Source organism: Nestor notabilis, unplaced genomic scaffold (assembly GCF_000696875.1).
Source record: "Nestor notabilis isolate BGI_N333 unplaced genomic scaffold, ASM69687v1 scaffold452, whole genome shotgun sequence".
NCBI classification, from domain to species: domain Eukaryota; kingdom Metazoa; phylum Chordata; class Aves; order Psittaciformes; family Psittacidae; genus Nestor; species Nestor notabilis.
The window spans coordinates 9,527-37,509 of record NW_009918506.1 but is presented as its reverse complement, the minus strand read 5'-3'; the positions used below and the strand labels follow the sequence as shown (position 1 = coordinate 37,509).

Genomic DNA, 27,983 nt, shown 5'->3' with positions numbered 1-27,983 from the left:
GTCACAGACTCTGGGTTCTGTACTGCATTGACTGAATTTATAGGACTATGTGGCAAGGTGGAACGTAGGCTTTGGTGTCCTCCTTGTGTCACAGTTTCCTTATACTGGCCAGAGGAGAAAGGGAAGAGCATGTTTGAGAAAGATCATCTCTAGGGGGTTAGCTGCTGGTTCAGTCACTTACCCACTTGAAGGGTAAAAACTAACCTTGGAGGATATAAATAGGCTGAGAAAGGATTTTTCTGTATTCTGTACATCTCTTCCTCTGCGATCTTTGTAGTTAGATATGGTGAATCAAACATAGCTTTAAGTTAATTGAAGGTTATATGAACCCCTAGCTTCCTTGGGCAAAAGAGTGTTGCCTTGATTCATGCAGTCTCTTGAATCTTGAATACAGTCCTTGCTTTAGAGTATACTTCTATGTTGTTGTTTGGCTTGGAGTTATTTACATTTGTAGTGTTCTGGAATGGATCATATTGCAACGAAGAATGTTGCCCTCTGAGATGTCTGCCAAATTTGTTGCAACATTTGGCACCTTACACATGGGTTTTGCCTTTATTTTTGTATTCTTTTCAATGTGGAATAGGTATGATTATCATGTTAAATCCTTCGAAGTCATGGTGAGGTTAGTGGCTGCTCTGGGTATATGTGTATTCCGTAAGTTCAGGTAAGATGGTCACCAGTTGAAGCTGCAAAAAAAAGCGGTGGGTGAACTCAACTGATGATGAAAACACAGTTGTATTTACCAAAATGGCTTGTCATCTTGACTTTCTGACTGAAAAGAGGACTCTCTTGTGCTGCTCATGTGTTGACTGACCTCTTACATGGACACCTTCAACAAATTTGGGAGTACCTGCAAGATCACCCGGCACACTCTGCTGTATTCCAGCACTGCACTCTTTTCTGTTGTTTGCTGGTTCTTAATCCAGTCCTTCAAGCTCTTACTTGTAAAATGTGGTGTCCTAGTCAGTGGAAGATTTTTCATCTGATAGCACTGGTAATTCTGGGACTTGGGTCTTCTCTGCTGCCTTGTGCCTCTATACAACCTCCATGTGAAATGAAGCATCTTGGTGTGATCTGCATCTAGCAGAAGAAGAAAAAGCAACTTCTCTGAAGATGTGGACATTCTGATAATAGTGCATGTAAAGGCTTGAAACTTGTGTCTTCAGTGATTTAGCAGAAGTCCTTATCAAAAAGACCTATCGGTGACCATGGCTACATTCCATACAAGAGTCTCAAGGATCATTCTGGAAAGAGAAAAGTCTCCTCTGGAGAGGGTCTCAGCACTGACTCTGCGTGCTAGTGGTTCCTCAGCCCTCCTGTCCACCCTAATGGAGAATGGTGACCTCTTCTTTTGCCTGATTCAGTGTCAGTGCTCAGGAAGGGGCCCACGTGAGTACAAATTCCTTTGACCATTCAGACCCTATGGATGGAGCCGTGGGGCTAAGGATATACTGCGTCAATAGGGCTCTCATTTCTTCAGGGGAAAGACTGGTTTTCATACAGCACCTTTTTCTTTTCCATAAGGGGGGAGAGAGTTAAGTATTTATTTACTTACTTATTTACTTTATTCTGACCAGAGCTGAAACCTTGATTTTTGCAGTGTGCTTCCTTTCTCCTGCAGAATCATTTGTATGCATTTCACTGACAGAGCGTTTGAAAGCCCCGCTTTCCTCCAGGGAGTTTACAGCCAAACTGATGCAAACTCTTTCTTCTCAGGTGCCTCACGATCATCTGTCATCCAATGCAAGCCAGGAGGCAACTGCCCCAGCAGACACAGAGGCATGACTAGGCAGCTCTCCCCTCTATCTGTTGCTGAAGATTCTGCTGCTCCCATTCTTGAGCTGCAGAATCGAAGTCCCTCGGGAATCTGTCGGCACAGCAGAGTCGAGAGGCAGAGCAGATCAGGTAGGCATAACAGCCGCATTCCCGGCGTCACAGCATGCCTGCGAAAGCCTCTTTCGTCTGTCTTTTGAAAGATGGTGTGGAGTCTGGGCATGTTGACGTTGATTTACGGTGCTGCGAACAGCAAAGCCACATGAAAGCCCTTCCTTTATCTGTGTGCAAACTGGGGTTAGGCGGGAAGGAAGCAAGGACGGGAGGAAAAGGCCTGGGCCTCAGTAGGTACATGTAGTGTGATATATATCTCAGGAATCATAAGGCCACTAGGCACAGAAGTTCTTGAAAGAATAATTAACACACACACACACACACACACACACACACACAAATTAGTTTTTATAAAGTGGTTATGTTTCCTCAGCTTCAGCCTGGACAGAGACCAGGACCCTTAAAAGCCAGCCATGTTCCTTCTCAAAGATAATGACAATCTCAGTTCACAACATGGACAGTCTGATGAAGAGGAAGAGAAGGAGCAACAGGTGGAAGGATATCTAGGGAAGACCATCACAGTTCTGATCATCGACCAGCTGCACATCAGGGCTTCCATCAGGAATATGTTACCCACTTTACTACAGAAGTTTAGCTCAACTGACCCTGTAGATATGGTGTACACTGACTTCTCCATGATATCCACCCATTACCAGCAGGGATGGGATGGAAGCACTTACAATATGCAGCCACAGGCTTTTGAGTCCGCTGAATTGTACTGTTGAGAAGGAAACAGACATTAAATGACTGAAATAATTTAACTATCCAAGTTCTTTGGAAGACTGCCTGTGTAGATACTGTGAGCAAAAAGGGGAGGAAGAACAGGTTGGATCTCCCTTGCACACTGGAATTGTGGGAGATGAACCTTCCTCTTGTCATTTCATCACCGATGGCAGCAAAAGCAAGCCATTTTCTTCTTGCGTTGGAAAATGGAGGGATCTCATACTTCAGGAATACTCTTTTGATGGAAACCCTCAGAAAAATACTGGAAGTGATTATTGCTGCAAGGAGTGGATGATGCAGCATCTTGCAGTAAAGACGATATCTAAGATACCAGAAAACCAATCTATTATAACTTTTGTAGATAACAGGCTGAAATAACTCTGTGCATGCTGGCACTAGGGTACATCCAAAATCAGAATCCATCTTCTCTAAGAAAGCACTTTAGGCCACTTGAGAAAAGAGTAGTGCTTTGACATCATACTCTTCTAAACATTCATTTTGCATGTATTAATTTCTCTTTTTATTCTGATCTTCCCTTCCTCAGCAGGGAGGTCTAGATAGGGCTGACCTGACAGGTAGGTAAACTAATATAAAAGATAATATTTTCTGGCATGTGGTTGGCAAGTAGTGAAAAGAGTTCAGAAGATAAACTGTAGGTTTTGGTTTTCCTCATCTCACTCTTCTGAAAAATGAAAGCAAGAAGCTTTTCTGTTACCATCTTGTCACAGAGACATCACAAGCAACAATTATATTATAGATAAAAGGACCATGTAGGGATATTTCTGCTAGCTGCCTTTCAACACAGTTTGTCATTGACCAGTGTCGTCTCAATCTGTTACCTGCAGTGTCATTTGGATTCTTTCCCTGTCATTTCATCTGTGTTTAGTTCTCAGATTGTTTCTGTGCTCTTGGTAGGGTAAGTCTGTTGGTTTGTTTCAGACCAAACTAAATGCAGACACCAAGGATTTCTTCTACCTTACTAAAAAGCTGTCTACCACCACTTTGGCTGATCAATTTGGCTTTTCCTTATTAGCATATCAGTCAGTATCTGAACACAAGTGCTACTTTCTAGCTTACTCCAGCCTCAGCTTCATGACTTGGAAATCCTTAAACCTGTTTAGTATGAACTATGTGCCTGCTTGCTGTGTGTCTCTGAGTTCAAGCCCTGTAATTATTTTTAAAGACATTTCTTATATTGTCCTTTTGATTCTTTGGCCAAGATTTAGGTGCGCACATCCCTTGGATTTTGAAAGCAACTGTCTAGCCTCTATGTCACTTTGGCTGGGGTTCTATCTGAATTTCACTTAAATATCTTTTATAGGAAGAGATAATTGCCTCCAGTGGGCTTAGATATATATGAGGATGAAATCAGCTACCTTCTCACCATACCATACTTTCATTATCATTAAATATAAAAGGCCCCTAGACAATATATTTACTCTGAATGCACAATTATTTGCTAACTACATTACATGGGATGAATCCTACCCATTCATTAAGCACTTAAGAAAACTCCCCACTACATTTAATCAGTCTAAAACTTACATAGGTCTTTAAACCCAAGGTAGGACTTGCAAGAAATGTATGTTCCTGTGCCTTTCCCTAGCCTTCAAACTTGGGACTGTTAAATCCAAGGGAAATGCTAATGGTAGTGTCATGCGTAGTAGCAACAATTACATAGTTATTTGGTAACTGTAAAATGAAAGCATTTATACAGGTGCTTTAGTCTTTTATTGCTGTATGATTATTTTAACTGCTGGCTGAAGAAGGTCTAATTGCATAGCAGGAAAACCTGCAAGTGGATGTTACATAATACTTTTTTTTAAGCCATTCTAACTTGCAAATAAACTGTAATTTACCTTTTAATAGAATATGTCAGTCATTATTAGTACCATAAAAATACCTATTTTCTCTGGCAGCCAGAGAGAATGCTAAAATGATGCTTGCCTTTTCAGACCAGTGTCTGCATGTTTTTAATAAACCTGTAATTTTATTTAAATTCTTGATTCAGCACTAAACAATGGTGACACTAAATACTGATTATTTTTAGGAAAAAAACCCCACCATACAATTACAATTACAAAAAGATCTATGTCTTGGTTAGGAAAATTCTTGATTGCAAATATGCTCCCTGCTATGTTGAACTGGGTTTTAGATGTTATGTTGGTCTAATGTAATAACTTTGAACCTCAGTTTGCCATTTTTTTTATAGCTGTAGCAAAAGCAGTAATACAAAAGAAAAGTAAACCTGAGTCTGAAAGGCTACGATTTTCACGTTTAAGTTGAATGTAGGACAGCATATGCTCTCACTGCAGTGGATCTATAGCTCCTCTTCATAACTATACGGTTCCTTATATATATATCTCACATCATGTGTTGATTCAACTAATAATTGACAGTAGTAGTTAAGAATAGCTGTAGGTTGTGATTTTTAAAAAGAACTGCTGTTTATTCTGTCAAACTTACATGATACAGAACTAGATGATCTTTAAGGTTCCTTCCAAGCCAAACCATTCCATGATTCTGTGGTATGGTCTAGTGGAATACATGGTTGGATCTCAGCACTGCCACATTAGCTCATGGGGCAACAGTGTTAGTGCTCCTCAATATTCAATGCAATTCAACTCATTGTTTTCAGCTGGGATCTGTGAAATCAAAATAGGGTTCACGGGTTGCATCTCTGGAAGATGTGGCTGGAGAGCAAGTTGCCAGTTGGTAAGATTAAATTCTGTACATTTCTGTTAGGAAATCTGCAGATGGTCTGCAGATCAGATCTGAAAAGTCCTGCACTAAAATAAGAAATGACAACTTTCCAATTCCTCCTTTTTTATGTGTAGAGGTTTATTTCTAGGCATGCCAAGCTTCACTCTTGACCAGTTTCCTTTTTTAACTTCAAAAATGTAAATATACCAGTTTTCTCCGCTTGGGCATATAAAACCACCAAACTGTTTCTTTTCTCATCCCAACTTGGAAATAAAAAAGTGATTCTTGAGTTAAAGTCTTGAATAATAATAACTGGCTCCTGATTTCAGATGCAGAGGCTCAGATTTTATGTGGCACACATGCACAGTAATTGACTTTATAATGTTGGTTCCAAGGATTATAGCTCTGTTCTAGAGGTTTGGCTGACAGAAGGAATGAAGGGCTGATAAAGTAAACAGTGGCACAACTTAACTGTAACTCTGTTACCTCAGGCCTAAGTATAGTGTTTGTGTTTTGTTCCTATTCCTTTTAAGTCTGTGCACGATTCCAGTGTTTGTGAGACATAGGGGACTTACAGAGAGAAGGCAAGGGATGGTTTGTGTCTAGATCAGAGAGGAGATTCTGATCTCCCAAGAATTGTTTTGAATGTATTCATAATGTGCACAACTCTTTTCTTTTTCTATTCTTTTTTCTTCAGGAGAAGAAGGAACACAAACACACACAGAGGGCAGCAGCCAAGAAGCTGAAGGACAGACACGGTGCCAGTCTTGCACATCCACATTCCTCAAGCTTATCTGGAGATTTCTGATCATTTTGTCCGTCTCTTCTTCCTGGGTCGGGACCACGCAGTTTGTCAAAATCACGTATGAGACCTTTGACTGTCCTTTTTTCATGACTTGGTTCTCAACAAACTGGAACATTATGGTTTTTCCTATTTATTATTCTGGGCACCTTGCAACTGCACAGGAAAAGCAGTCTCCAATCAGAAAATTCAGGTAGGCTTTACTGTGGCAATATCCCTTTGATCAACCTGATCTCTGTGGACTGAGATCACTGCTCTTCTCAGTTTGACCTATGGTGTCAGAAGGCAGAATAAAGGTCATGCTGTGGAAAATCTCATTCATAAATAGCTTACAGAAAGCTAACAGATGATTGATATATGCGTGAATAAATGGATCATTAATTGTTAGAGGGGTTTTTTACTGAGTTGAAATGGTCAGTAATTTGCTTATAATCTTGCTATTATACTATCTAATATCTCTATATTTTGTGTCCTTGTCTGGGTCAGGCAATTAATTAATCTCTTCTGGTCCATTTATGATACAACAGTAGTGTAAAGGGGAACCAAAACAACTCATAGTTGAGAAGAAAGATGCTCAAAGTTGAAGAGGTGGTTTCCATGCAGGAGACTGTGGTTTAATCTCTATGCTCAGTGTAGGAGGCTGAAAACTTCCCTTTCCTCCTCCTGCTGCATAGCACAGAGGAAGAGCATCCTAGTAGCCTTCACTGCTGTCTTTTGTGTGTGGTAAGAATTACCTTGGTTTTCCTCCCCCTGTAGCTTTGAGGAGTAAGTTGGCATAGCTTAGTGGCTGTCATCCTGAGGCAATGATGTAGAGACTTTGTCCCTTCTTCCATCAGGCTCCATGTGGAAATACCTCTTCCTCTCTGTAATAAGAGCCAGGGGAAGACATCCTTCTGACTACAGCCTTCCCTAACGCCACATGGCAGTATGTTGTAATTGAACTTTCAATCTCAAGTGCAAAGGAGCCCATAGTACTAACTATAACATTAGTCTGCAGGGCTGGAAATTTGTAAATCCCTCTTCAGTAGGCACTGTGAAATCACAGAAATGCAAGGTTAGAGAGGAACCCAAACAGATCATCAGGTCCAGCCACTAGCACTGCAGCAGGCTTAGCTTCACCCTAGCCAGTTCTTAAGAAAGCCATAGCAAACCTGTCATCGGGGCTTGGAAGTACCACCATGGTCTGGGACAATTCATTTCACAGTTACTCCTCCACTTCCATTATTCTACCAATATGACAGTGCCATAGAAGCTGCTTTAACAGATGGAACTAAATTCAGCTTGCCAAGGTATAATACACCTTGCCCATGAAGGGAAGAAATTCACAGGATGATTTTGAGCTGGGACCCAATTCTGTTACTCCAGTGCAGACTTGCTTTGAAAACAATCTTACTGACTTCAGCAGAATTGTCTGTTGTGCAAGGTATTAGCCAGCGTGTGGCACATACCTTGCTCCAGTTGACAGGGTTCAGCACAGCTGTCATTGAGCGCACAGTGAATTCAATTTGTGACTGTCAGGCTGGAATGTAGCAGGGCCAAATTCTTCCCTCAGCTGCTTTTGCCAGGATCTGTGATGTAATATGGTCCTAAATTCTCATTTCTGTCAAATCAGCATGACTGAAATTGAACAGTTGCACTTAATTAACTGCTTCTCTGAAAACCCTAGTGTATGTTAATGATGCCTTCATTCAGATTCTTGCTGCAGTATTTGTGAGAACAATAACAGTGTCAGCTTGGCTTCTGGGTAGGGGGTAAAGCAAATGCACAGCAGATAAGGAATAAGGTAAGAATAAATATCCTTGCAGATAGATTCTTTGCAGTTAGTTGGTTGATTATATATCTATCAGAGCAAAATTTTGGGCAAAACATTTGTGACAATGCATAATGTAAATATGCTTAAATAATTAAAAGATTTCCCAAGCTGTTAGGTGTTCAGCTTTTAAAGTTGAGAACACATGCTTACACGGCCAGAAGAATTTCTGCACGCACAGAGATGTGAAGTAGGTTTGTGAATGCATGGAAACAGGAGACCAGTGTTAGAGCTGATGGACATCTTCCCAGAGTATTTCCTATTCCGGATATGTAGGGAACTCATATCCCAGGGATGACGTAACTGCTGGCAAATACTGAGTTTATTACAGGCATCAACTACTTGGTCTGTGCTATGTTATGACTTGGCAAGCCAAACTCTTCCAGTTTAGGTATGGGAAAGGACATATCTTCAGGATGAGCACTTGATTTTCTGGTGACTTAAAGAAACGAAAAAGCATCATTTGTAGTTTTTTAATTTAGAGAGTTGTAGACAGATTTAGTTCTAAAAGGGTGCTGGAGGTCATTTAATCCAGCCTCCTACCAAGGACAGAGTTATTTTCAAAGCTAGGTGGTTATTTTCAAAGCTAGATGAGTTGTTTGTTTTAATATTGTTCCTGTTACAAAGCATTTTACTATGTTTTGTATGATTTCTTATTGCTTCATTTCCTAGTTTTATTTCTGTGGAGTAGCTTGTTCTTGGTCAACAAAGCCCATCCTGTAGTGATTCCAAGCCTGCCTCAGAGTCCAGAGGTGATTTCTCTTTGTGTTTCTGGAGGATGTAGTTACTCAGTAGGAGTTTTAAAGACATATGACATTTTGTCCAGCAGATGATCCTGGTGGATCAGAACAAACACTGTCTATGATCTCCTGACAGAGGTCAGTAATCATACAAGTGACTTGCAGAGTGCTATCCCAGGCTGGCAAAGCAGTATAGAGCCACTGTTACTTTAATAAATTCCACTTGGAAGGATAGAAGTCTCAATCTTCAGCTCTAGATTTGCTTTCTGAAAGGTTTATTATCTTTGAGACTGTAAATTATGTATTTCTCAGCTTTTACACTTTATCTTGGACATTAAATTTTGTGGTCTTAGAAGCTGACTCATGGTTATTACCTCCATGCTGCATTTCAGTAAAGTATTGTGGTTGTCTTGAGGCAGAAGATGCAGTTTTTGGTATCCCCTCAGTATTGCAGGTAAGAGGCATGTCCCACATAAGGAGCTTGAAATTCCTTGCATTAGTGGTGGATAAAACAATCTGAAGCTTAGTAAGCTCAGCACTAGGAAATCTAACCCTGCCAGTATTTACCACAGCAGAAGACTCCACAGGCTTGACAGAGGATCCTAATAGTTTTATAATTTGGAGTAGGTGGATGATATTTTCAGTGTCAGTAAATTTTGCCTCCTCATCTGCTGTCTTGACTTCTGAAGGACAAACATTGTGACATACAGCAGCTTTCTACCAGATTATATCCACAATGTAATAGCTGAGGTTAGTCCTACAGGAGCTATATAGCCTTGAGGCAGTGGTGCTGAGTGTTGGTAAGCGCAGGTTTAATAAATATGAACATGTTGGGAAGAGTCAGTTTCCTAGAAAAAAAGAACATGCGCATCACTTAAAGTAAAAACAGCTCTAAGTAGCTGATACTTGCTGTCATCTGTCATCTGCAAGTTTGTCACCTACATATCTCTCCATGTTGCAGCAGAAGCTCAGTCCAGCTTCCTCAGCCACTTACAGAACGCACCGCAAGTCTAGATCTTCACTGTGAAAGGCTTTTCAGAGGAGAAATGAGGATCTCTTGTTGCCTGAAGCTGCTCCAACCCCAAATGGCTCAACAGTAAGGAGGAAAACCATCAGCACAAAACCAGGCTTCCTTTGGATTATTCCTTTTGGGAGACAGCATTGCTGTGGTGCGCTCCCTGATCCAGACACTGCTTATGTAGGAGGTTCATGCACAATTCCCTATCCTTTTGCTCCAGCTCTGGAACAGACAAATACATTTGACCAGGATCCTTCTTAGTGTTCAGACTTGGTCAGTCCTGGAAAACAATTCGCCAGTTGCTTAACCACCATTACTCTATCTGTCTCCTGAAATGGAGCTGGAAGATATTTTATTGTAGCAGATGCCATCATTTAGATAGAAGGACCAAATGGCATATTAACAGCTTGTGCTCACAAAAGATTCCGTGGTGCTTCTTGCTACCGTAATGTCACTGGTGGCCTTGCCAATTTTTGATCTAGGTGATGTAATTACATTCGCTGTATTCTCATTACCCTAGGTAGCATCTGTAAGCTCTGTGTTTTCTGTAAGCTGTTTTAAAACCAGTGCCTGCATTACACTCCAGAGGTGTCTGTGTGTCAGGGGTGAATAAACACATTCTTCTGCATGGGCTGGCATCGGAATAACTGAGATGTGACACAAGCTATTTAATGGGTGCCAGAGGCAAAGCTACATGACTGCCTGAGGTGCTGCAATTTCTGGCAGCATGGCACACTGCCCAGAGCTGATGGCTGAGGGCTACCTGCAAATAAAAAGAGCTATTTATGTTAGAGGGCAGGTTTTAAATAGACTTCTTGTGCATTTAGAAATAGTTTGTATCATAGTTTCAGGGTCAGCTGCCCTTAGACATGTCTCTGCCTTTAACAGCCTACTGAAGAGGGATCCATGGAACCCTCTTTCCTGACCTGAGTTTTAATCACTGTCATGTCTGATGACTCCTGCAAGTTTAATTTTCGTTGCATGCCAAAGAGGCTGAGTTAACCACTGAGCAACCAGCCCTCACAAAGCCTGAGGCTATCTACTGTAGCCACTACTGGGAAAATAAAGTATTCTTCCTATCTCTTCGTTCACTGAGCATTATTCATGGAGTTCTCCTAGGCACAGAGGTGAATTCATCAAGTCTCTGTCTTGCTCAGCACGACCCTTTCTCAAGTCTTTGCTGTATTTTTTAATTGAGAGGTGAGGAACCACTAGCCCCTGTTTTGTCTGGTCGTTGTACACTGCTGTGTGTGATGGTGGCTCTTCCGTCTGCTTAAACAGCCTATTGCCTGGGACCTGTGAAGCATTTCCAGATTTCTTTTCCTAGATGTGAATCTCTGCTCATCCCTGCCACTGCTTCTGGGAACTCAGATAAGTGACATGTGCAGGGTTGCCACAACAGCCTCTCCCAGGTAGTTGACCACCCCACAGAGTCCAACCTAGAATAATATAATAATCACTGAGTCTACCTCAGTCTGAGGACTCACAGTCAGGTCACTTTGGAGTCCATCCTCCTGATTCTGCTCTGAGTTTGTCTGTTTGCAGACATCCCAGAGATCTGCAGGACAACAAAACCTAACCCATTCTGGCATCCCCCTCACCCTTTTTGGCTTTGGAAGCCACCTTCCTTCCTAGTGGATGTAGGAGCAGAAGAACCAGGCTTATTCTCATTATCTTTCTGGCAGTGGGGACCACCATGGATGACTGTGATATAATTTTGCATGGCACATTTGTACAAGACCTTTTCCTGTGGCCTTGCAGACTCCACCAGAGTGATGTGCCTGGATATTTTTGCTATTGCCTTTGTATGCTGTCAGCATGGCACTGGGGTATTTAACTGTGCCCTGCATTACTGTAAGCGGCCTGAGCATCCTTCTGTCTTGTTTTAACACAACACAAGCTTGTTTCCTCCAAGACAGATCCTGGCAACTTCTGAGACAGGTTGGATTTACAACCATGTAATGATCAAATTGTGCATCAGAACTGCTGGCAGAATTCCCACTGCAGGAGAAAGCAGGCTTCGTACAGGTCTGTAGTTCACAATACAGATATGTTCTTGCCAGGAGACAGGGCCTACTGGCTCTGGTGTCATGTAATGGCGACATAGCCACGGTGCATCCATGTCAGAGGCCACCTGTCTTGAACTGAGGTACAGTCTGAGCTCAGAATCACATTCTGCATCCAGCTAAGTCTCAAGGGGAGGAAAACATCTTTTAAATGTAAACTGCTGTATCTGCGTGTCAACAAACATTCAAGTCTGTGCTACCAGTGAGTCCATTCTCACACAAAGAAACTCATCACCTTTAACTCTGGTTGCAAGCAGTGACACAAAAGCCTGCAGTCAAGCTTAAGCATTAATTTCTTTGCTTCATTATTTGCTTTGTGTCACAGATAAATGATACACACCACTAGTTATTCTCTTTCTGTGTGTGACGTTTCGTTTCTGATCTTTGGAGAACAGGCTGACTTCTGAGAATGTCAAGGTCAACTAGAGTGAATGAGATAATTAAACAGGTCCACCTGCCTGAGTGTTAACTTGTTGGACACCCTGGCACAGAGTTTGAGGAAGGAATTTATTATTACCAGAAATGACTGCTTTGTACCCAGGTGGTACAGGGTATGAATGTGGCAGATATTTCAGTGGCAACAGGGAATGAATGGCTATTAAGCAGAATCATAGAATCATTTACATTAAGACATAGCTGATCTCACGTTATACATAGATGTTATTATTCTACTTTCCTCAAAATGAAAGTGATGATGTCCATTCTGAATAGTAAAAAAATGCAATACTTCTAACAGCAGGATTCCCCAGAGTTACTAAAAATGGTTTAGGAGACCTGAAAACGATTCTGTCTTTAAAGGCAAAGCCAAATCGAGATAATTATCACACAGCCACCTCCCATACCCCTAAAAGTAAAAAATGTTTTTGACTTTACATTGCAGTGCAATCTCTGAGGTTACTATTTATTTTTTTGAAGTTAGTTACTAATTAGTTCTACATATAAGAACTAATATGTAGATTGCTAATTACATATTAGCAGTCTTCCAAACACAGCCATATTTGGCTGTGGGTACTTTCAGGCCGCAAGGCCTCATGGCATTTAGATTGGTCACTTAATGTTACCTCGTAAGGATGCACTGCAGATTGATAGTATCTTGGTTCACTCCACTGGTGTTATGGTTGTATGAAGGATTCACTTGTGGGACCTCTCATGTTTTAATAGACATGTGAGAACCTGCCATGTCAAGAAATGAAGCGTACTGGGAATATCTTGAAGAATATTTTGAGGGATACCTTTAACCAAGAATGCAGACAGTGGAGTTGCTAAAAAAAGTCCTTCCCAATTTGGGAAAGGTAGAGATGTTTCAGAAGGGGTGCAGTGATGTGCCTTTAATCAAGCTGCATGCTTGAGTACTTGGTCTCCCCTTAGCCCACACAGTACCACTTTGCACAGGAGTGCTGTCCTGGAAACCAGTGTCTTCTCGGCTGACCCTTCTCTTTTGTGAAATCCTGAGAAGCAAACAGCTCACTGAAGTTGTGTGTGTGTCATGGTTTAAGCCCAGCCAGTATCTCAGAACCATGCAGCCGCTCGCTCACTCCCCTCCTTCTTCCTCCCCCTGCTTCCGGAGGGATGGGGAGAAGAATTGAAAGAATGTAACTCCCACGGGTTGAGATAACAGCACTCCAGTAACTAAGGTATAATACAAACCACTACTGCTACTGCCAATGATAATAATGATAAGAGGAATAACAAGGGGAGAGGATACAAGTGCTCACCACCTGCCAATTGATACTCAGCCCGACCTGAGCAGCGATCTAGACCTTCCGGGTAACTCCCCCCAGTTTATATACTGGGCATGACGTGCTGTGGTATGGAATACCCCTTTGGCCAGTTTGGGTCAGGTGTCCTGTCTCTGCTTCCTCCCGGCTTCCCCTTCTCCCTGGCAGAGCATGAGACTGAGAAAGTCCTTGGTCGGAGTAAACATTATTTAGCCACAACTAAAAACACTGGTGTTATCAGCGTTGTTCCCAGGCTGAAAGTCAAAAACACAGCACTGCACCAGCTACTGAGAAGGAGAAAAAAAATGACTGCTGTAGCTGAACCCAGGACAGTATGACAATGTTTGGGAAGCTAGAGATTTTGTTTGCAATTTAATGCAGAAGGAAATGTCTCTGAGCAAACATAACTTTTCACTGTGTAATAAAACAAAGATGTTAAATACCCTTCTCTCCCCTTTCCTTCTTTTTCTTACACTGTTGTATAGCTGGCTCAATTCCTCAGTTCTGCTGGCTGGTGGCTCACTTTGCCACCATGATGATATATCTGGCAGCATTTTTGAGTATCTTTAAGCAATTCTTAAAGCTTACTTGGCCATACGTGAGAATATATTTAAATAAGAATAAAAATAGGTTTTGGAGCAAAGCAAGAAAAAATTGTCAAGTTACAAAGAAAAAATTGCGGTTATAATCCCTCTGTTCATGGCCTCGAAGGCAGAGTCTGAGAACTGACAGTGCATTGTAGATAACCTTCATGTCTGTGTGTGAGTCTCTGGGATTATTGTTGCATAGAGTGTGATTATTCCAGGTAAGTTACTACTTTTCTATTTGTGAAACTGCTGTTTTAAGAAGATTGTAGGTTATTTTCTCTGTGTGAATTAAACAACAGATTCTTAAGGGTTTGTGGAGTAATTAGGAAAAGCACTTAATTGAATGTGATAAAATCTAATGAATCTTTGCTGTGCTGGTGTGAATGCTAAGGAAAATCCTAGCTGAGTTTTAAACTCCTTTCTTTTCATAGGGAATGCAGTCGGATTTTTGGTGAAGATGGTCTGACGCTGAAACTCTTTCTTAAAAGGACTGCTCCCTTTTCTATTCTGTGGACTCTGACTAACTACCTGTATTTACTGGCTTTAAAGAAGCTGACAGCCACAGACGTCTCTGCCCTATTCTGTTGTAACAAAGCTTTTGTCTTCTTGCTTTCTTGGATCGTGCTGAAAGACAGGTTCATGGGAGCAAGGGTAATGACATGCCTGTTTTTCAACTCTTTCTTGTTTTCGTAATTTCATTAAATCCATAAGCTATTGTGCTGCCACAGTGCTGCTGAATTTTGGGGTATATATATATATACACCATGAAACCATTTCTCATTTAATTTTATGATGTAAACCTCAGCCTGAAGATCAGTTAGAGATCTCAGGCTCCAGAGGTAATTCGATGAGGGAATTTCAAGAAGCTATTACAGCTAAGTGTAATTTGACAAATTGGAATAGGAGGACTTCCAGTTTCATATAAACCTATTCTGTCTTGGGTTACAGTGCTGAAAGACAGCCAATTAATTCTACTTTAAGCTTAGTGATGAATGCTTAAGTTCTAACCAAAGCAATTTTATTCCTTGTTTGTGTAGATAGCTATTTTCAATGTGTAATGTATTTTTCTTATGCCGCCTATTACTTTTTACACACACATATACATGTGCCAAATTTGGTTTAAAAGGAGCAGCGACTGCTTTGCATTAAACCAAAGTGTTCTAGGACTCACTGGCAGTAATATGGACCCTGCAAAAAAAAAAGAAAAGAATTAGAAAAAAATGATGCATGCCTGGATCTGGGGGAAAGCAAGCATGTTTCCTGTAATTTTACATACACAAATCTCCTAATATGCATCAATTTAAACTGTTCACTCTGTACCTTGGCTAAGGAGTAGTTAGGATTTCTGCCACTTCTGCTGTTAGATTCCCCTACTGAAATGGCTGAAAGCCTAATGGTCATGTTGAGTACAATCCTGATTGAACTACCAAGAGCCTTGAATTTCATTAGGGATTGGTTGGGGCCAGGTACGATGCCCGTGACCAGAGAGAGCCACTACCTGTTGGATTTTCCATGGATGTTTTCATGGAAAGTGTAATAATGCATTAGGACACTCATTCAGGTGACTTTGTTGTTCTAAAAATGGGCATAGTAGCTTTTTTTCTATTGATTGGGTGACAGAAGGGTTCAGAAATGAAAGGCATCCTATTTTATGGGCATATGATCTAGGTCTTGCAGCAGCCATCAGCACACTGAACAGAGCACCCTGCATGGGGGCTGGGAACGGAAGAGGAAAGCGTTTAAAATAAAACAGTTCCCTTAATTTCCTGGTGAGATGGGCTGGATGGACAGTTAGTAATGGCACAGTACCTGAGCACCTCAAGACATGTGTGCCATCACACAGGTGAGCTCGTGGGTAGGATCCCCCAGGAGGGTTTTGTTAGACTGGCTTGGTGGAGGGTCTGCTAGACCAGGGGAAGTTCAGGAGGTGAACCCATGATTCACAGACCTCAGCCATAGTGCCGTTGAAGGTAAGGACATAGACATTTCATCCTGCAGTGCTAAAGACAGACACCGGTATAACTGTTTCAAACACAAAATACAGGAGCATCAGGTGAATGTGACCTACATCAACCTGCTGATGACTAACACAAAGAATACAGAGGGTTTGAAATCCTCAATTCTTCTGTACAGAAATTAACAGGAATGGTAATTTCCCTCCTCTGCCCCTTGATCATCTCAGGTTTCAGCTGAAAATACAGGAAATTTTGTAGCTTTTAAGCTAATTTTTGTCTCAAAACAACCTCTTTGTAGAACAAGCATAGCTTTTGCATTTTCCTAGCCTGCTCTTTTAAAGAAACCTACGTGAAAAATACTAAAACTATTTTCAGTTAATAGTTTTTTTCTCACTGACTAAAAAAACCCCATTGCTATAAATATGCATTAGTATTAATGCTGTAAACGCTCTGAGGTTTGCACAGGAAAAACCTGGCAGAAAAAGAGACCAGCAAATTTTGCACATGAAAGAAACTAGTTTCGCTGCTAACTGGCAGATCCAAGATGCACATTGCTGGAAAGGTAGTTAGCAGTATTTTCCAGCAGCTCTCCTGCCAGAATAACACTTAATTATGTTAATAACCACACAGAAGTTTTTGAGAACTAAAATCCAGCAAAGCAGCGCAGACCCAGCCTTTTGTGCTTTGAATGCCTCTACTGCTTTTATACCCCAGCCTTTCAGAGAGCAAGTGTAATTAGGTTATTTGGGCAGTGAGGAGACAAAAGAAGTAAGAGCTTAATCATATACTGTGAGCCAATGTTTTTGCAAAAGCACTCAGCACCCAGGACCACAGCCAGTTTTCAAAGGAGCTCGGCTCCTAGCAGCTGTTTCAGAGCTCCAGAGCCGTCAGGCACATCTGCGGCACATTGAGGTAGGGATACAGCCGGCGCCTGTATACCTAAGGCAGCTTTCATCTGCCTGGGCTTGAGAACCAGCAGCCGTCAAGGCTCAGCGGCTCTGTGGCAGATTCCCAGCATCGCCAGCTGCCTGTCTGCCTGCTGCTGCTGCAGGCGGTCTCTGAACTGCCCGCAGGCACCCATGGGTGCGTGGTATCCGTACGTCCCTCTGTGTGATGGCTCTCTGGTCCCCAGGCTGTGTGCTGGCACAGCGCTTCTGCACAGCCCAGAAAGCAGGCTGGGGGGATGGATTTTCAGATGGCTGTATAAAGACAAACCTATCTTGATGGCCACCTTATGGTATGGCATAATCTTGCCTGTGGAAGAATTGACTAGCGGCAGAAGAGCTGCCAGGGGCTGCACGCAAAGGTTCGGTTGCCCTGGCTGCATCTGAGGTACCTGGAGTGTGTGTTCTGCAGCAACAGCCACATATCCCTCAGCGGTGGTGCTGTAGTGAGGGAAGACGCTTGCACCCAGCCCTAGAGAGAAAAACATGAGCTGGAGAAAGCCTATTCATATGAGAAGGACATACACAGCAATGACTATATAGCTATTTACGTATGGAAGTAGTGCAGGTGAACCCTAGGTACCTTGAAGTACCTACTCCCCTGCACAAGGAAACGTAGCACGATCCCTGCCTGCACTGTAATCTTCTTCGCTTGAACGTTTCTGAACATCTCGCAAATGAATAATGTATCCATGTTACACTGGGACACGTGGAAGTCCAGACAGCTTTGGCTCGGAGCAAGCACAAATACTTACAAGACTTCATACTTTGAGTATTCCTTTTTGCTTGCGTTGCTTAGATTTAGCCACATGATTAAATGTTTGCATGTTTGAGCCCTTGGTTGTGTTTCAGTTGTGAAGTTGAATTATTGCTTATTGTGTAGATACAGAGTGATCTGGGGACTTTTAGCACCCCAAAAGCTTGAATGTGCTCTAGAGACAGGTTTCCTTACTACAACACCTCATTTTCTACTATGCTCCACATTGGAAAAAAATGTTCCTGAATGAAATGTTGGTTGGCCTTGCTCTCTTCTGGGGCCAGGGGAAGAGGCAGGCTAATTTCATTCTTTACCTCAGAGGCTTGAAAAGAAAGTTACTATCCTCTTCCATTAATTAAAAGCCTTGTTTAATGAGCTGTCAGCTACAACAACCAGCTTTGTTTCACTGTGACCTTGCTGCTTCTTGTCAGCTTACAGAAGCCTGCAGGATGTGCTCTCAGGTTTCTCAAGCACATGACAATTGCTAATGCAGTGGTGTACAGTTTGCAGACAAAGCCTTGAAACTTAAATGAAACTTAAATATTGTTCTTTCAGTTTTCTAGTGTCAGGTCTTATTTATCTAACTTCTTATGAGATAGTGCTCCGTATCTGTCCATCATTTTAGTTGTTTTAGGAAAAAAAAGTGCCTGGCTTTCTAAATACTTGATTAGATTAGGAAACTGGCTCTCTAAATTTGGTGTAGTTGGACTGGGAGATGTTTTTCCCAATCAAAAGAATCTCTCATTGGGGATGATGGATCTACTCATTTTCATTAATACGAAGGACTCACTGGATCTGAGTGATGAGCGCACTTAGAGTTAAATCTCAATCCTTTCCTTCAGAAAGAGGGGATAACTACATCGGACTTTTCTGTTTTGCCTTATAGGAGACATTGCTTGAAATATTACAGGTGACAGCTGAAGTGCTGCGTATGAGTTCATGTGCAAGGCAAGATGTATAGTGCAGCCTGAGATGAATCTAGCCAGGCAGTGTAGCAGGGCTGTAGCAGGGAGGGCTGTAGCAGGTAACTGATAGGAGGGGACATGCTGATGTCTGGGAGGTCCTGGGTGTAGTTCTGTGTTGCTTCAAGGCTGGGGCTTTTGTGATATTTGTATCTTAGGATAAGCTGTAAGGAGAACAGCAGTACTGGAAAATTATGTTACTAGTGAATTATTAACTAAACCAAAGGTAGGAGGAAGAAGCTCTGTAAGGACCCTTTCAACTGAATGGGACTGAAACTCGCTCTTCTATGAGAATTTAACTTTGTTTTGCTCACAGATCCTTAGAAAGATGCAAGCTCAGGGATCAGAATAAGCATTGCTGCATCTTGGGTGATGATATGTGTGTCCTGTGCCAGATGTGCCCTGACTTTTCAGCAGGGAGAACAGCAGAGTGTGGTGTTTTCCAGCCCCCCACTTCATATAAGAAATGAAGGCCAGATTCCCTGTTAGGCAGTGGAAAATGCAGCGCGTTCCCCTCTCCTCCTCAGCAGCTTGCTGGTGAGATCCCTAAGTCCAGGGATGGCAAGTCTTGGATTCATGTCCCTCCTCTGAATGAAGAGACCCAAGCCCTCCTCCTGCAATGTCCTAACTGCTAGGATGTGTTATGCTGGGCAGGCAGGGAGGGAAGCCGTCTGGTCCTCTCTCTCTAAAGCACTTCCAGATCTCATTGAACCATTGCATTACACCTGTTGAGTACTTATGATTCTGTCCCATATCATTAAGTTGAGGGACCTGGGTTTCAAGTGCCATTTCATGGTGAATTTGGAGATATTAATGGTATCTTTAGGTTTAGGTGACAGCTAGGCATCTTTGTTGAATTGTATCTTGGAGCTTGGATGTTTTAAGTAGAATTAAGGTGGGATATAGACATGCATTGTGGTTTGTGACTCTGCCTTTGGCACTGCAACTGCAATGTGAGGGGGTACCTGTGTGACTCAGTTACTAGTAATATAGGGCTAACAGTGAAAGGGAAATACTTACAAATGCACCCAGGAGATAAGTTCCCTCATGAAGATGTTGGCCTAGATACCTATGGGACTTAGGAGCACTAACATTTTTACCTGTAGTCCCAGAGATTGATTCTACCTTGCTAGCTGATTCTTGGTTCCCCCTTGTCCCCCATGTGTGGACACATTTACCTGAGTCAAGCATGTGTCCTTGTCCTGTGTGTCCCTTGAAACATAGTTTTGTTCTGTGGACTGGCTCTGTTGAAATTGTTTCGTAGGATTTTTGTGCTTATTGTCTCAGTCTGGCTCACATCTGCTTGATATGAGTATCCGTGGATTTTCTGGGACTCCTGGTAAAACTATTGAGATCTTTTGCTTCTCTGCAAAAGGAGATGCACATGATTGGATTAAGATGCCTTTAAAGTCTGTAGTGTGAAGCAAGGAAGCTTATGTTTGTCTAGTAGTAAATATTTCTTAAATGAAGTTTAATGACGTTTCCCAGGAAGCAAGTGTCCATCTCACATTGGTGTTAGCTCAAGAGTTGAACCAGAGCTGCAGGAGCAAGAAGGTAAAAAGCCCTGTCAGGCTCAGCAGCTGAGTTTGGGAGACGGCTGATGTGGCAGTATTTGTAGAGGTGAGCCCTCTCTAGGTGATCCACATTAGTTTCTTCCTCTGTAGGCATCCCTGCCCATGGCAGGGGAGTTGGAACTAGATGATCTTACGGTCCTTTCCAACCCTAACTATTCTGTGATTCTGTGATTGAGGAGAGCCTGCCTTGCCTTATCCACTGGGAAGTTACATGATTTAATGGTTATTTGGGAATAGAAAAACAGATTCGGAACCCTAAATGTTGCTGTTGATTGTGTAAAAGCCAACTGTCGGCATCTGCATTTGTGCATCTTGTACTCTACACCAAACTCTAATGCATGAGCAGCCTTTTTATAATGATAAAATCTTTAATACTAATTAAAAAAAGATCTCTATAAAACCTCCAATCTTTCAGAAATGGGGCTGTGATTTTCCACAGGTCTGAGGAAATACATTTTCCTTTGCAGTCTGTGGAAGCTATTTGGTCTTTGAGACTCCGTATTTACGTGCTGTGGGCAACTAGGTAGAGAGGGGGAGTTCTTCAAAGATCAAAACACGTTGGGATCCCTGCCACTTTCTCAAGGTCCTTGGAGCCAAGATCCAGGATTTCAGATACAGTATAATTAATTATTTCTGCTCTCTTTCTTTGAATCTGCTTAGAAACTCTGGGCTTTTTCAAATGAGGCCAAAAACCTAAGCACAAACATAAAGGCTCCATAAAAAAATGTGGTCATGTCTGTCCAAGAAAGCTGGCGGGGCTGTTAGGAAATACGGTGCACAACCTGGTATTCCACAATACAGGGTCATTCTCCTGGACTTATGTCCAGGAATGTTGGCTGTCTACATGTTTTAATTTCATTAAATATTTCTCTTGTTGTATAGTAGAACATAATGTTGTGACATTTCTTGATCTTGGAGTCATATCTCCAAAGTTGATGTTTAGCTCATATAATACTTAATGATGGATGCTCTTTCAGTAGGTCCCAGGAGAATTTTCAGTGCTATCCATCCATACCCCTGTCAGTGCATACACTTTCATTATGTTTTACATCTCTCCCAAATGTCCATAATTTTCCCTATTTAAGGGAAAACAAGAAAGCTTCAAGTGAGAGAAAGTAGCTAGTGACACACATTAAAACCCCATGCAGTGATAATTTCTTTCTGTGTAACAAAATTACGCTGAGCTTTACATTGATTTGCTTTGTCTGTGCAGATAGTTGCGGCAATAATGGCAATCACAGGAATTGTAATGATGGCATATGCAGATGGTTTCCAGGGTGATTCAATTATTGGAGTAGCATATGCTGTTGGATCAGCCTCTACATCGGCATTGTATAAGGTAGGTCATAACTGTTTATTAGTATTCTTGTGTTCTTTAACATCGGATGTTAAAAATGCATAAGTACAAAGGAAATCCCTTTAAAATAAATATTTTATTTTATTCATCCCTCCTGCATCATTCATATTGTGACCAGGAGATATTACAATGTCAGGAAATCTACAATGAGGGTAATGAGTTGTTAGCTGCCAAATATTCAGAATGACTTTGCTTTATGAGCCTTTAATGAAATCTCCATCACTATGCTGCAAGGAGTTTTGATCATTTCCTGGCACCACAGTTTATCAACACTATTTTGAAGGGGATTGCCATCTGCAGCATGGAGGAGAGCCTGAATGGAGGCAGTGCTGCTTTCCCTGAGCAAGGACAGACGGCTCATCCCTGATCTGCACTGCAGCTCTCTTGCATATTCTGTGCTCATGCTGGTCTTGGAGCCCCTGTCTGTGCCTGATGCATGTGATGCAGGGCTTTGTCCCCTGCTTGAAAGTACTGTCTGCTCTTGAAGGGATGAAGAAGGCAGGGGAGTGTCTGAGTTAGGTTGGGCTAAACATGGCTGTATTTATTGTCAGCTCGGAGAGGGCAAAGCATGTATAAAGAGGAGCAGAAGTTTGGGTTTGGGTGAAGTGCAGTAAGAAGTTCCCTCCCAGCTTTAGAGTTTGCTTACCTTTCTAATAAATTTGTTCTGACCATTCACAAGTCACTCACCTGTAACTTTAACTGTATATGGGGCTGCATCAAAAGAAGTGTGACCAGCAGACTGAAGGAAGTGATCTTGCCCCTCTACTCTGCTCCCGTGTGTTACCCAACTTGGGGTACTGTATGCAGTTCTGGTTGTCCTCAACATAAGAAGGACATGGAGCTGTTGGAGCAAGTCCAGAGGAGGCCACAAGGATGATAAGGGGGCTGGAGCACCTGCTGTATGAAGACAGGCTGAGAAAGTTGGGGCTGTTCAGCCTGGAGAAGACAAGCTGCATGTTGACCTCACAGCAGCCTTCCAGTATCTGAAGGGGGCCTACAAGGATGCAATAGAGGGACTCTTCATAAGGGACTGTAGTGATAGGACAAGGGGTAATGGGTTTAAACTGAAATGGGAAGTTCAGGTTAGATATAAAGAAGTTCTTTGCAGTGAGGGTGGTAAGGCACTGGAACAGGTTGCCCAAGGAAGTGGTGAATGATCCATCCCTGGCAGTGTTCTCAAGGCCAGGTTGGATGGAGTATTGGGTAACACGGTTTAGTGTGAGGTGTTCCTGCCCATGGCAGGGGGGTTGGAACTACATGATTTTAAGGTCCTTTCCAGACCAAAACATTCTGTGCTTCAAAGTGTATGAATTTGGTGTCCTCAACATAAAAAGGACATGGAGCTGTTGGAGCAAGTCCAGAGGAGGGCCACGAGGATGATAAGAGGACTGGAGCACCTCCCATATGAAGACAGGCTGAGAAAGTTGGGGCTGTTCAGCCTGGAGAAGACTGTGTGGAGACCTCATAGCAGCCTTCCAGTATCTGAAGGGGGCGTACAAGGATGTTGGGGAGGGACTCTTCATTAGGGACTGTAGTGGTCGGACAAGGGGTAATGGCTTTAAACTTAAACAGGGGAAGTTTAGATTGGATCTAAGGAAGAAGTTGTTTACAGTGAGGGTGGTGAGGCACTGGAATAGGTTGCCCAAGGAAGCTGTGAATGCTCCAACCCTGGTGGTGTTCAAGGCCAGGTTAGACAGAGCCTTGGGTGACATAGTTTAGTGTGTGGTGTCCCTGCTCATGGCAGGGGGGTTGGAACTAGATGATCTTAAGGTCCTTTGCAGCCCTAACTATTCTATGATTCTATGAATTTAGGCTCACGTAGGGCAAATCCTCCCAGAGGCTTGTGCTGCCGTGAGCGTTGAGTCCCTTGAGGGTAGGCTTTCCTCTCTCAGCAGGGTCATGCCATGGAAGTCACTGGAGTCCCCTCACAAATCCTAACAGTGCCAAACACTATAACTTAGTTGGATGAATGGTGGTGTCCTTGTGTTCTTAGATACACTGGCTCCTTATGGCATTTTGCGTTAAGCTTTGTTACATAGACTTTGTTACGCTTATTGTCTGCCATAGAATCATAGAATGGTATATCTCCATGTAATAAGGTGGTATCCCCCTGTGCTAAAATGCAGGAAGGGGCAGAAATCCCCTTTCAAAACTCCTCTGTAGAAAAGGGCTGGTTATGGCATGCTGTCTCAGTCAGGGCTGTACTGTGTCCTAGTCTCCTCAAGGGAGTGGAGACTCTCTGCTGGAGAACTTTGAAAGGCGTAAAGTCTAAATCGCTCCTCTCTTCTTTCCTTTGCAGGTTTTGTTCAAAATGTTTCTCGGAAGTGCAAACTTTGGGGAAGCAGCTCATTTTGTTTCTACCCTGGGCTTCTTCAATTTAATTTTCATCTCCGTTACCCCAATCATACTGTATTTTACGAAAGTGGAGTACTGGTCCCCCTTCTCTGCGGTGCCATGGGGTTACCTGTGTGGAGTAGCTGGACTCTGGTTAGGTATGTGTTAAAAAATGGACTCATTTTTCTAGCTTTTCTCCCTCCTACCCTAATGCAAGATTAGGTTCAGTCACAAACAATTCTCTCCATCCCCTTAAGCAACAGAGCTCCCTCACAGATTAAATCTGATCCCAGTGCAAACAGGTACTCCTCGAGAAATGATTCATGTTTTTCATAAGAAGCCTTAATACTAACAGCAGAGTGTAAACATGAAGCAGTCATATTAATTGTCCAGTTTTCATCTTTATATTCCTAGCATAGTTTCATTGCTAGTTCACTGTCTCTGGCACAGTTTGATTGCTGTAAATACAGTTTCAAAGAGCTGCATGTACCCTGTCAGTTCCTGGATGCTCTGTGGAGTGTGTGCACTGACACAGAGACCCACACTGCTGGGGCACCTTTCTGTAGGTGCTGCAGGGCTCTGGGCAGAGCTCGCATAGCTTTGCATTAACCTGCAGAGGCTAGTGCTGTATCATTGCCTGTGGTCTTCACCTCCCCTCTGCCCTTCCACAACGCTCCCTCTTTCAGAGCCACAATTCCTATCTTCTAACCAGGCAGAACGTATGTTGGATTCAGTCCAGGAATGTTTTAATTTCCAGGTGTAACAACATCCTTTCCTTTAGTAAAGTTTCTATTATTTTATAATTGAAGAGGTTTTTGTCTCCACTGCAAGTGTATTAAATGGAAACAAAAAGGATGTCATTGGCCAGTACATAGCCCATCCATGCAGCCATGCTGAGATGTGGTTGGGCTGACAACTGACAGCACCTTGAAACCGCTCTAATCAGAATTGCAGCTGCTCTGTGAGCATCTAAGGGACAAAAGTAGGGATAATCTATCACCCAGCCATCTACCCAAGCATATAATCCCAAGCGCAAGGAACAACATTGCAGAGTGGGCAGACTTCCTCCTTTTCCATAGGGGACTCAACAGCAGGACTGGGTGGTGGGTGATCAGGTGGGGGACCTGTGGTCCTGCCACAGCACACAGAACCAGCCCCTGGCTGCAAGAGCTGGAAAAGCACCCTAGGGAATGATATGAAAGGCAAGTTTTTGCAGTTTGTTTTTGATCTCTCAAGGAAATTGGAGTTGGCTGGGAGTGCTAGAATGTAAAAAAAACCCAGCCCATAAATTAAAAGTGTTCTACATTTGTACTTCTGTCAGCTTTCATTTTGCCTTCAGCATGGCAGAAAGAACATGGTCTCACTCCAGTCTGCTTAGTTCACAGTTAACTTCATTAGGTAATTGTATTTAGTGTCCTTTAGAGCATGATTTCCTGCTGCTATCACCTTTGGTGTGTTTGAGGTAGAGTGGGGTGGGGCTCTTCCTCAATGAAATGTCCTACTAAGACAAGGACAACGCAGCCTCAGCCAAGATGGGGAAGCTGGGGTCACCATTCTTCTGGTAGGAGAAATGATGGCTTATGGCAACAAAACTGGGTTGTCGGTCTCTGAATAAACCTTGGACAAAGGTGTGAAATACAGTGTGATAACGGTGGTATTACAGTTAGTGAAAGGGCATTTACAGCCCTCCCTCTTCCCTCATGCAGAACTGCCCTTCATTTCACATTCATATATAAAAAGTAAAAATTAATCACTGTGACAATTACATCACTGTGCTGTGTATACTGAGCATGTATGATACTTGCAGGGTCAAGGTGGAGGACAAAAATCTCACTCTAGTGTTTTTCGCCATAAATCATATATTATTTTCTCTGTTTTTCCCTAGCTTTCAATATTCTGGTTAATGTTGGTGTTGTGCTTACATACCCTATTCTGATCTCAATTGGCACAGTGCTCAGCGTCCCTGGAAATGCAGGTACAAGTATCATGGTTGTTAGTAGAAAAATAAGCACACGGGCATGCAGATAACAGGTTTATTATCTACATAGTCAAAATCTGGTGTCACAAGTTTCAAAGCATTTTGGTCTCCTACAGCTTCCACAGATACTCCTGGTGATGGTGGGTGTTTCAGACGGTGAAAGTGTTTGGGTTTTATCTTGCCTCTTTCTCTGGGAGTGATGGGGTACATCCATACTATGCAGAGGAGAGGGCAGGTGGATCCCCAGCCAGCAGCCCAAAGCTGCTGGTTGCTGCTGAGAAATGGTGGGGTCAGTGTGCTGCTGCTGTGGCTCAGCACTGTGCTGGTAACTTGCCATGCAGCAGCAGGGCAGAGTGTGTATGTGGAAGTTTACTTCAGAGTCCTGTCTTGTTGAATAGCCTCTGTCTCCTCCTCCACCTTCTTAGCCTCGCTACTTCAGGTATTCGAGCATGTTTTTAAAGAAATGTCTATTTTTATAGGTATACAGGTCAGAGCTGTTAAAGAGTCAGTACCTGTAAGAGGCTGCTGAAAGGCTCAGCTGCACTGCTGTTGCTGGTTGTGGAGCTGGGAGGCTGGGCCTAGAGGCATTGACTCCAGCTTTCTGACGTGCATACGGCTGTCTCCCCATCACTGGTTTGTGCAGCCCAAGGAAACATTACACTGAGGTAACCTGCTGTAGATAGAGACTTAACATAAAGCAGCTTCCCTCTCAGAAAAAAAATTGAAACCTTGAGGTTTAGACGAGCCCTGTAAAGCTTCCTTGGAGCCTGCATGAAAGTGGTGAGGCACAGAGGTCATGTGGCACTTACAGTACTACCTGGCCAGGTCAAAACTGTTCTCAACTCAGGGAGCTGGTCGCTCTAGAAGACTGAGAGGGACATGGCCAGTATCACAGCCAAAGTGCAACACGCAGGTTATAGAGATGTGCCAGGCTGGTCTCATGCTGTAGTTCATCCTGCTACAGTTTTGATGGCATTGTCATTTCTTCTTCACAGCTGTGGATCTGTTGAAGCACAAAATGATCTTCAGCGTAGTGAGATTGGGAGCTACCATCATCATTTGTATTGGGTTTCTGCTCATGCTGCTCCCTGAGGAATGGGATGAAATAACCCTGAGGTTCATCAACAGCTTGAAAGAGAAGAAAAGTGAGGATCATGCTGATGACATCACAGACTCCAGTGTACACACAAGAAGCAGAAGTAGAGCTAATGGTACAGTGTCTATACCACTAGCTTAGGGCTGGTGGACTTCAGCTGCACGCAGATGTATATTCTGTGAATATAGCTTAAATTTCCTCACTACTTGTATGCTTAAAAACAACATTTACTCTGAACAGGAGATGGACTGTAAGATAAGAGAAATACATCTATAATAAATGTTTACATTTATACACTTATCAAGGAACGGGTGTAAATAACTACAATAAAATGTTTTGTAATAAAAAACCATTTAAGCTTATGTCTTACTGAACTGCTGCGTTTAAAATATGAATCAGGTCTATATTGTTTACCTCCTTTTGCTGGCAAAAGTAGAGCCATTCTCAAGGGTATAAATCTTGGATATTTCCAGCTAAATCTCAAAATTCAACATGTCAACTTAACTTTCAAGAACATGACCTTTCAGTGAGGTGGTACTTTTGGAAAGCCGTTTCAAACCTCTGCATTTTTGAGAATTCACTTCTGAAAGAGGCCAGTGTTCACATCAATAATAGGAATTATCATCAGAATAAATATTCTATGATGTGCAAAACACTGATTTTTCAGTAAGTTATGTTATGGTGAAATATGTGATGAAAGCTACATTGCGCATAACCTGGACATGCTACAGTGCTGTTAGCCCAGAGACGTGGCGCTGCAAAGTTGTCTCCTCTCTGTTGAATACTGTACCTGCAGGCAGTGGAAATCCATGGCTTGGTACTGATGACTGATGTCTTAACAAATGTGACACCCAGGACACGACTGGGGACAGTGGTATGGGCAGGCACCGCTGAGACACCTTGCTTCCCAGTCTGGTTGGAATAGAGAATTCCATAGCTGAATATAGGAGAACCATATGTTTAGGTGAGCTG

At 42.6% G+C, this 27,983-nt stretch overlaps 1 protein-coding gene across 1 annotated transcript; it reads left to right on the top strand.

Moving 5' to 3' along the window:
- The first annotated feature begins 614 nt into the window (after window positions 1-614).
- On the top strand, window positions 615-27,360 carry SLC35F4 (solute carrier family 35, member F4). Its single transcript, XM_010009730.1, has 8 exons — window positions 615-654; window positions 1,717-1,905; window positions 6,011-6,308; window positions 14,486-14,705; window positions 21,460-21,585; window positions 23,903-24,095; window positions 25,823-25,912; window positions 26,911-27,360. Exons 1-8 carry the CDS (start codon window positions 615-617, stop codon window positions 27,150-27,152), a joined length of 1,398 nt encoding a protein of 465 aa, XP_010008032.1. The 3' UTR covers window positions 27,153-27,360.
- Window positions 27,361-27,983: the final 623 nt, after the last annotated feature.

What these genes read in the sequence shown, in the direction of transcription:
- SLC35F4 (XM_010009730.1), top strand. Translation starts at nt 615, where the DNA reads ATGGTGAGGTTAGTGGCTGCTCTGGGTATATGTGTATTCC. An exon ending in CGAGAGGCAGAGCAGATCAG is followed by an intron (nt 1,906 to 6,010) that starts GTAGGCATAACA and finishes TTTTTTCTTCAG; the next exon opens with GAGAAGAAGGAACACAAACA. An exon ending in AGTAGCTGGACTCTGGTTAG is followed by an intron (nt 24,096 to 25,822) that starts GTATGTGTTAAA and finishes GTTTTTCCCTAG; the next exon opens with CTTTCAATATTCTGGTTAAT.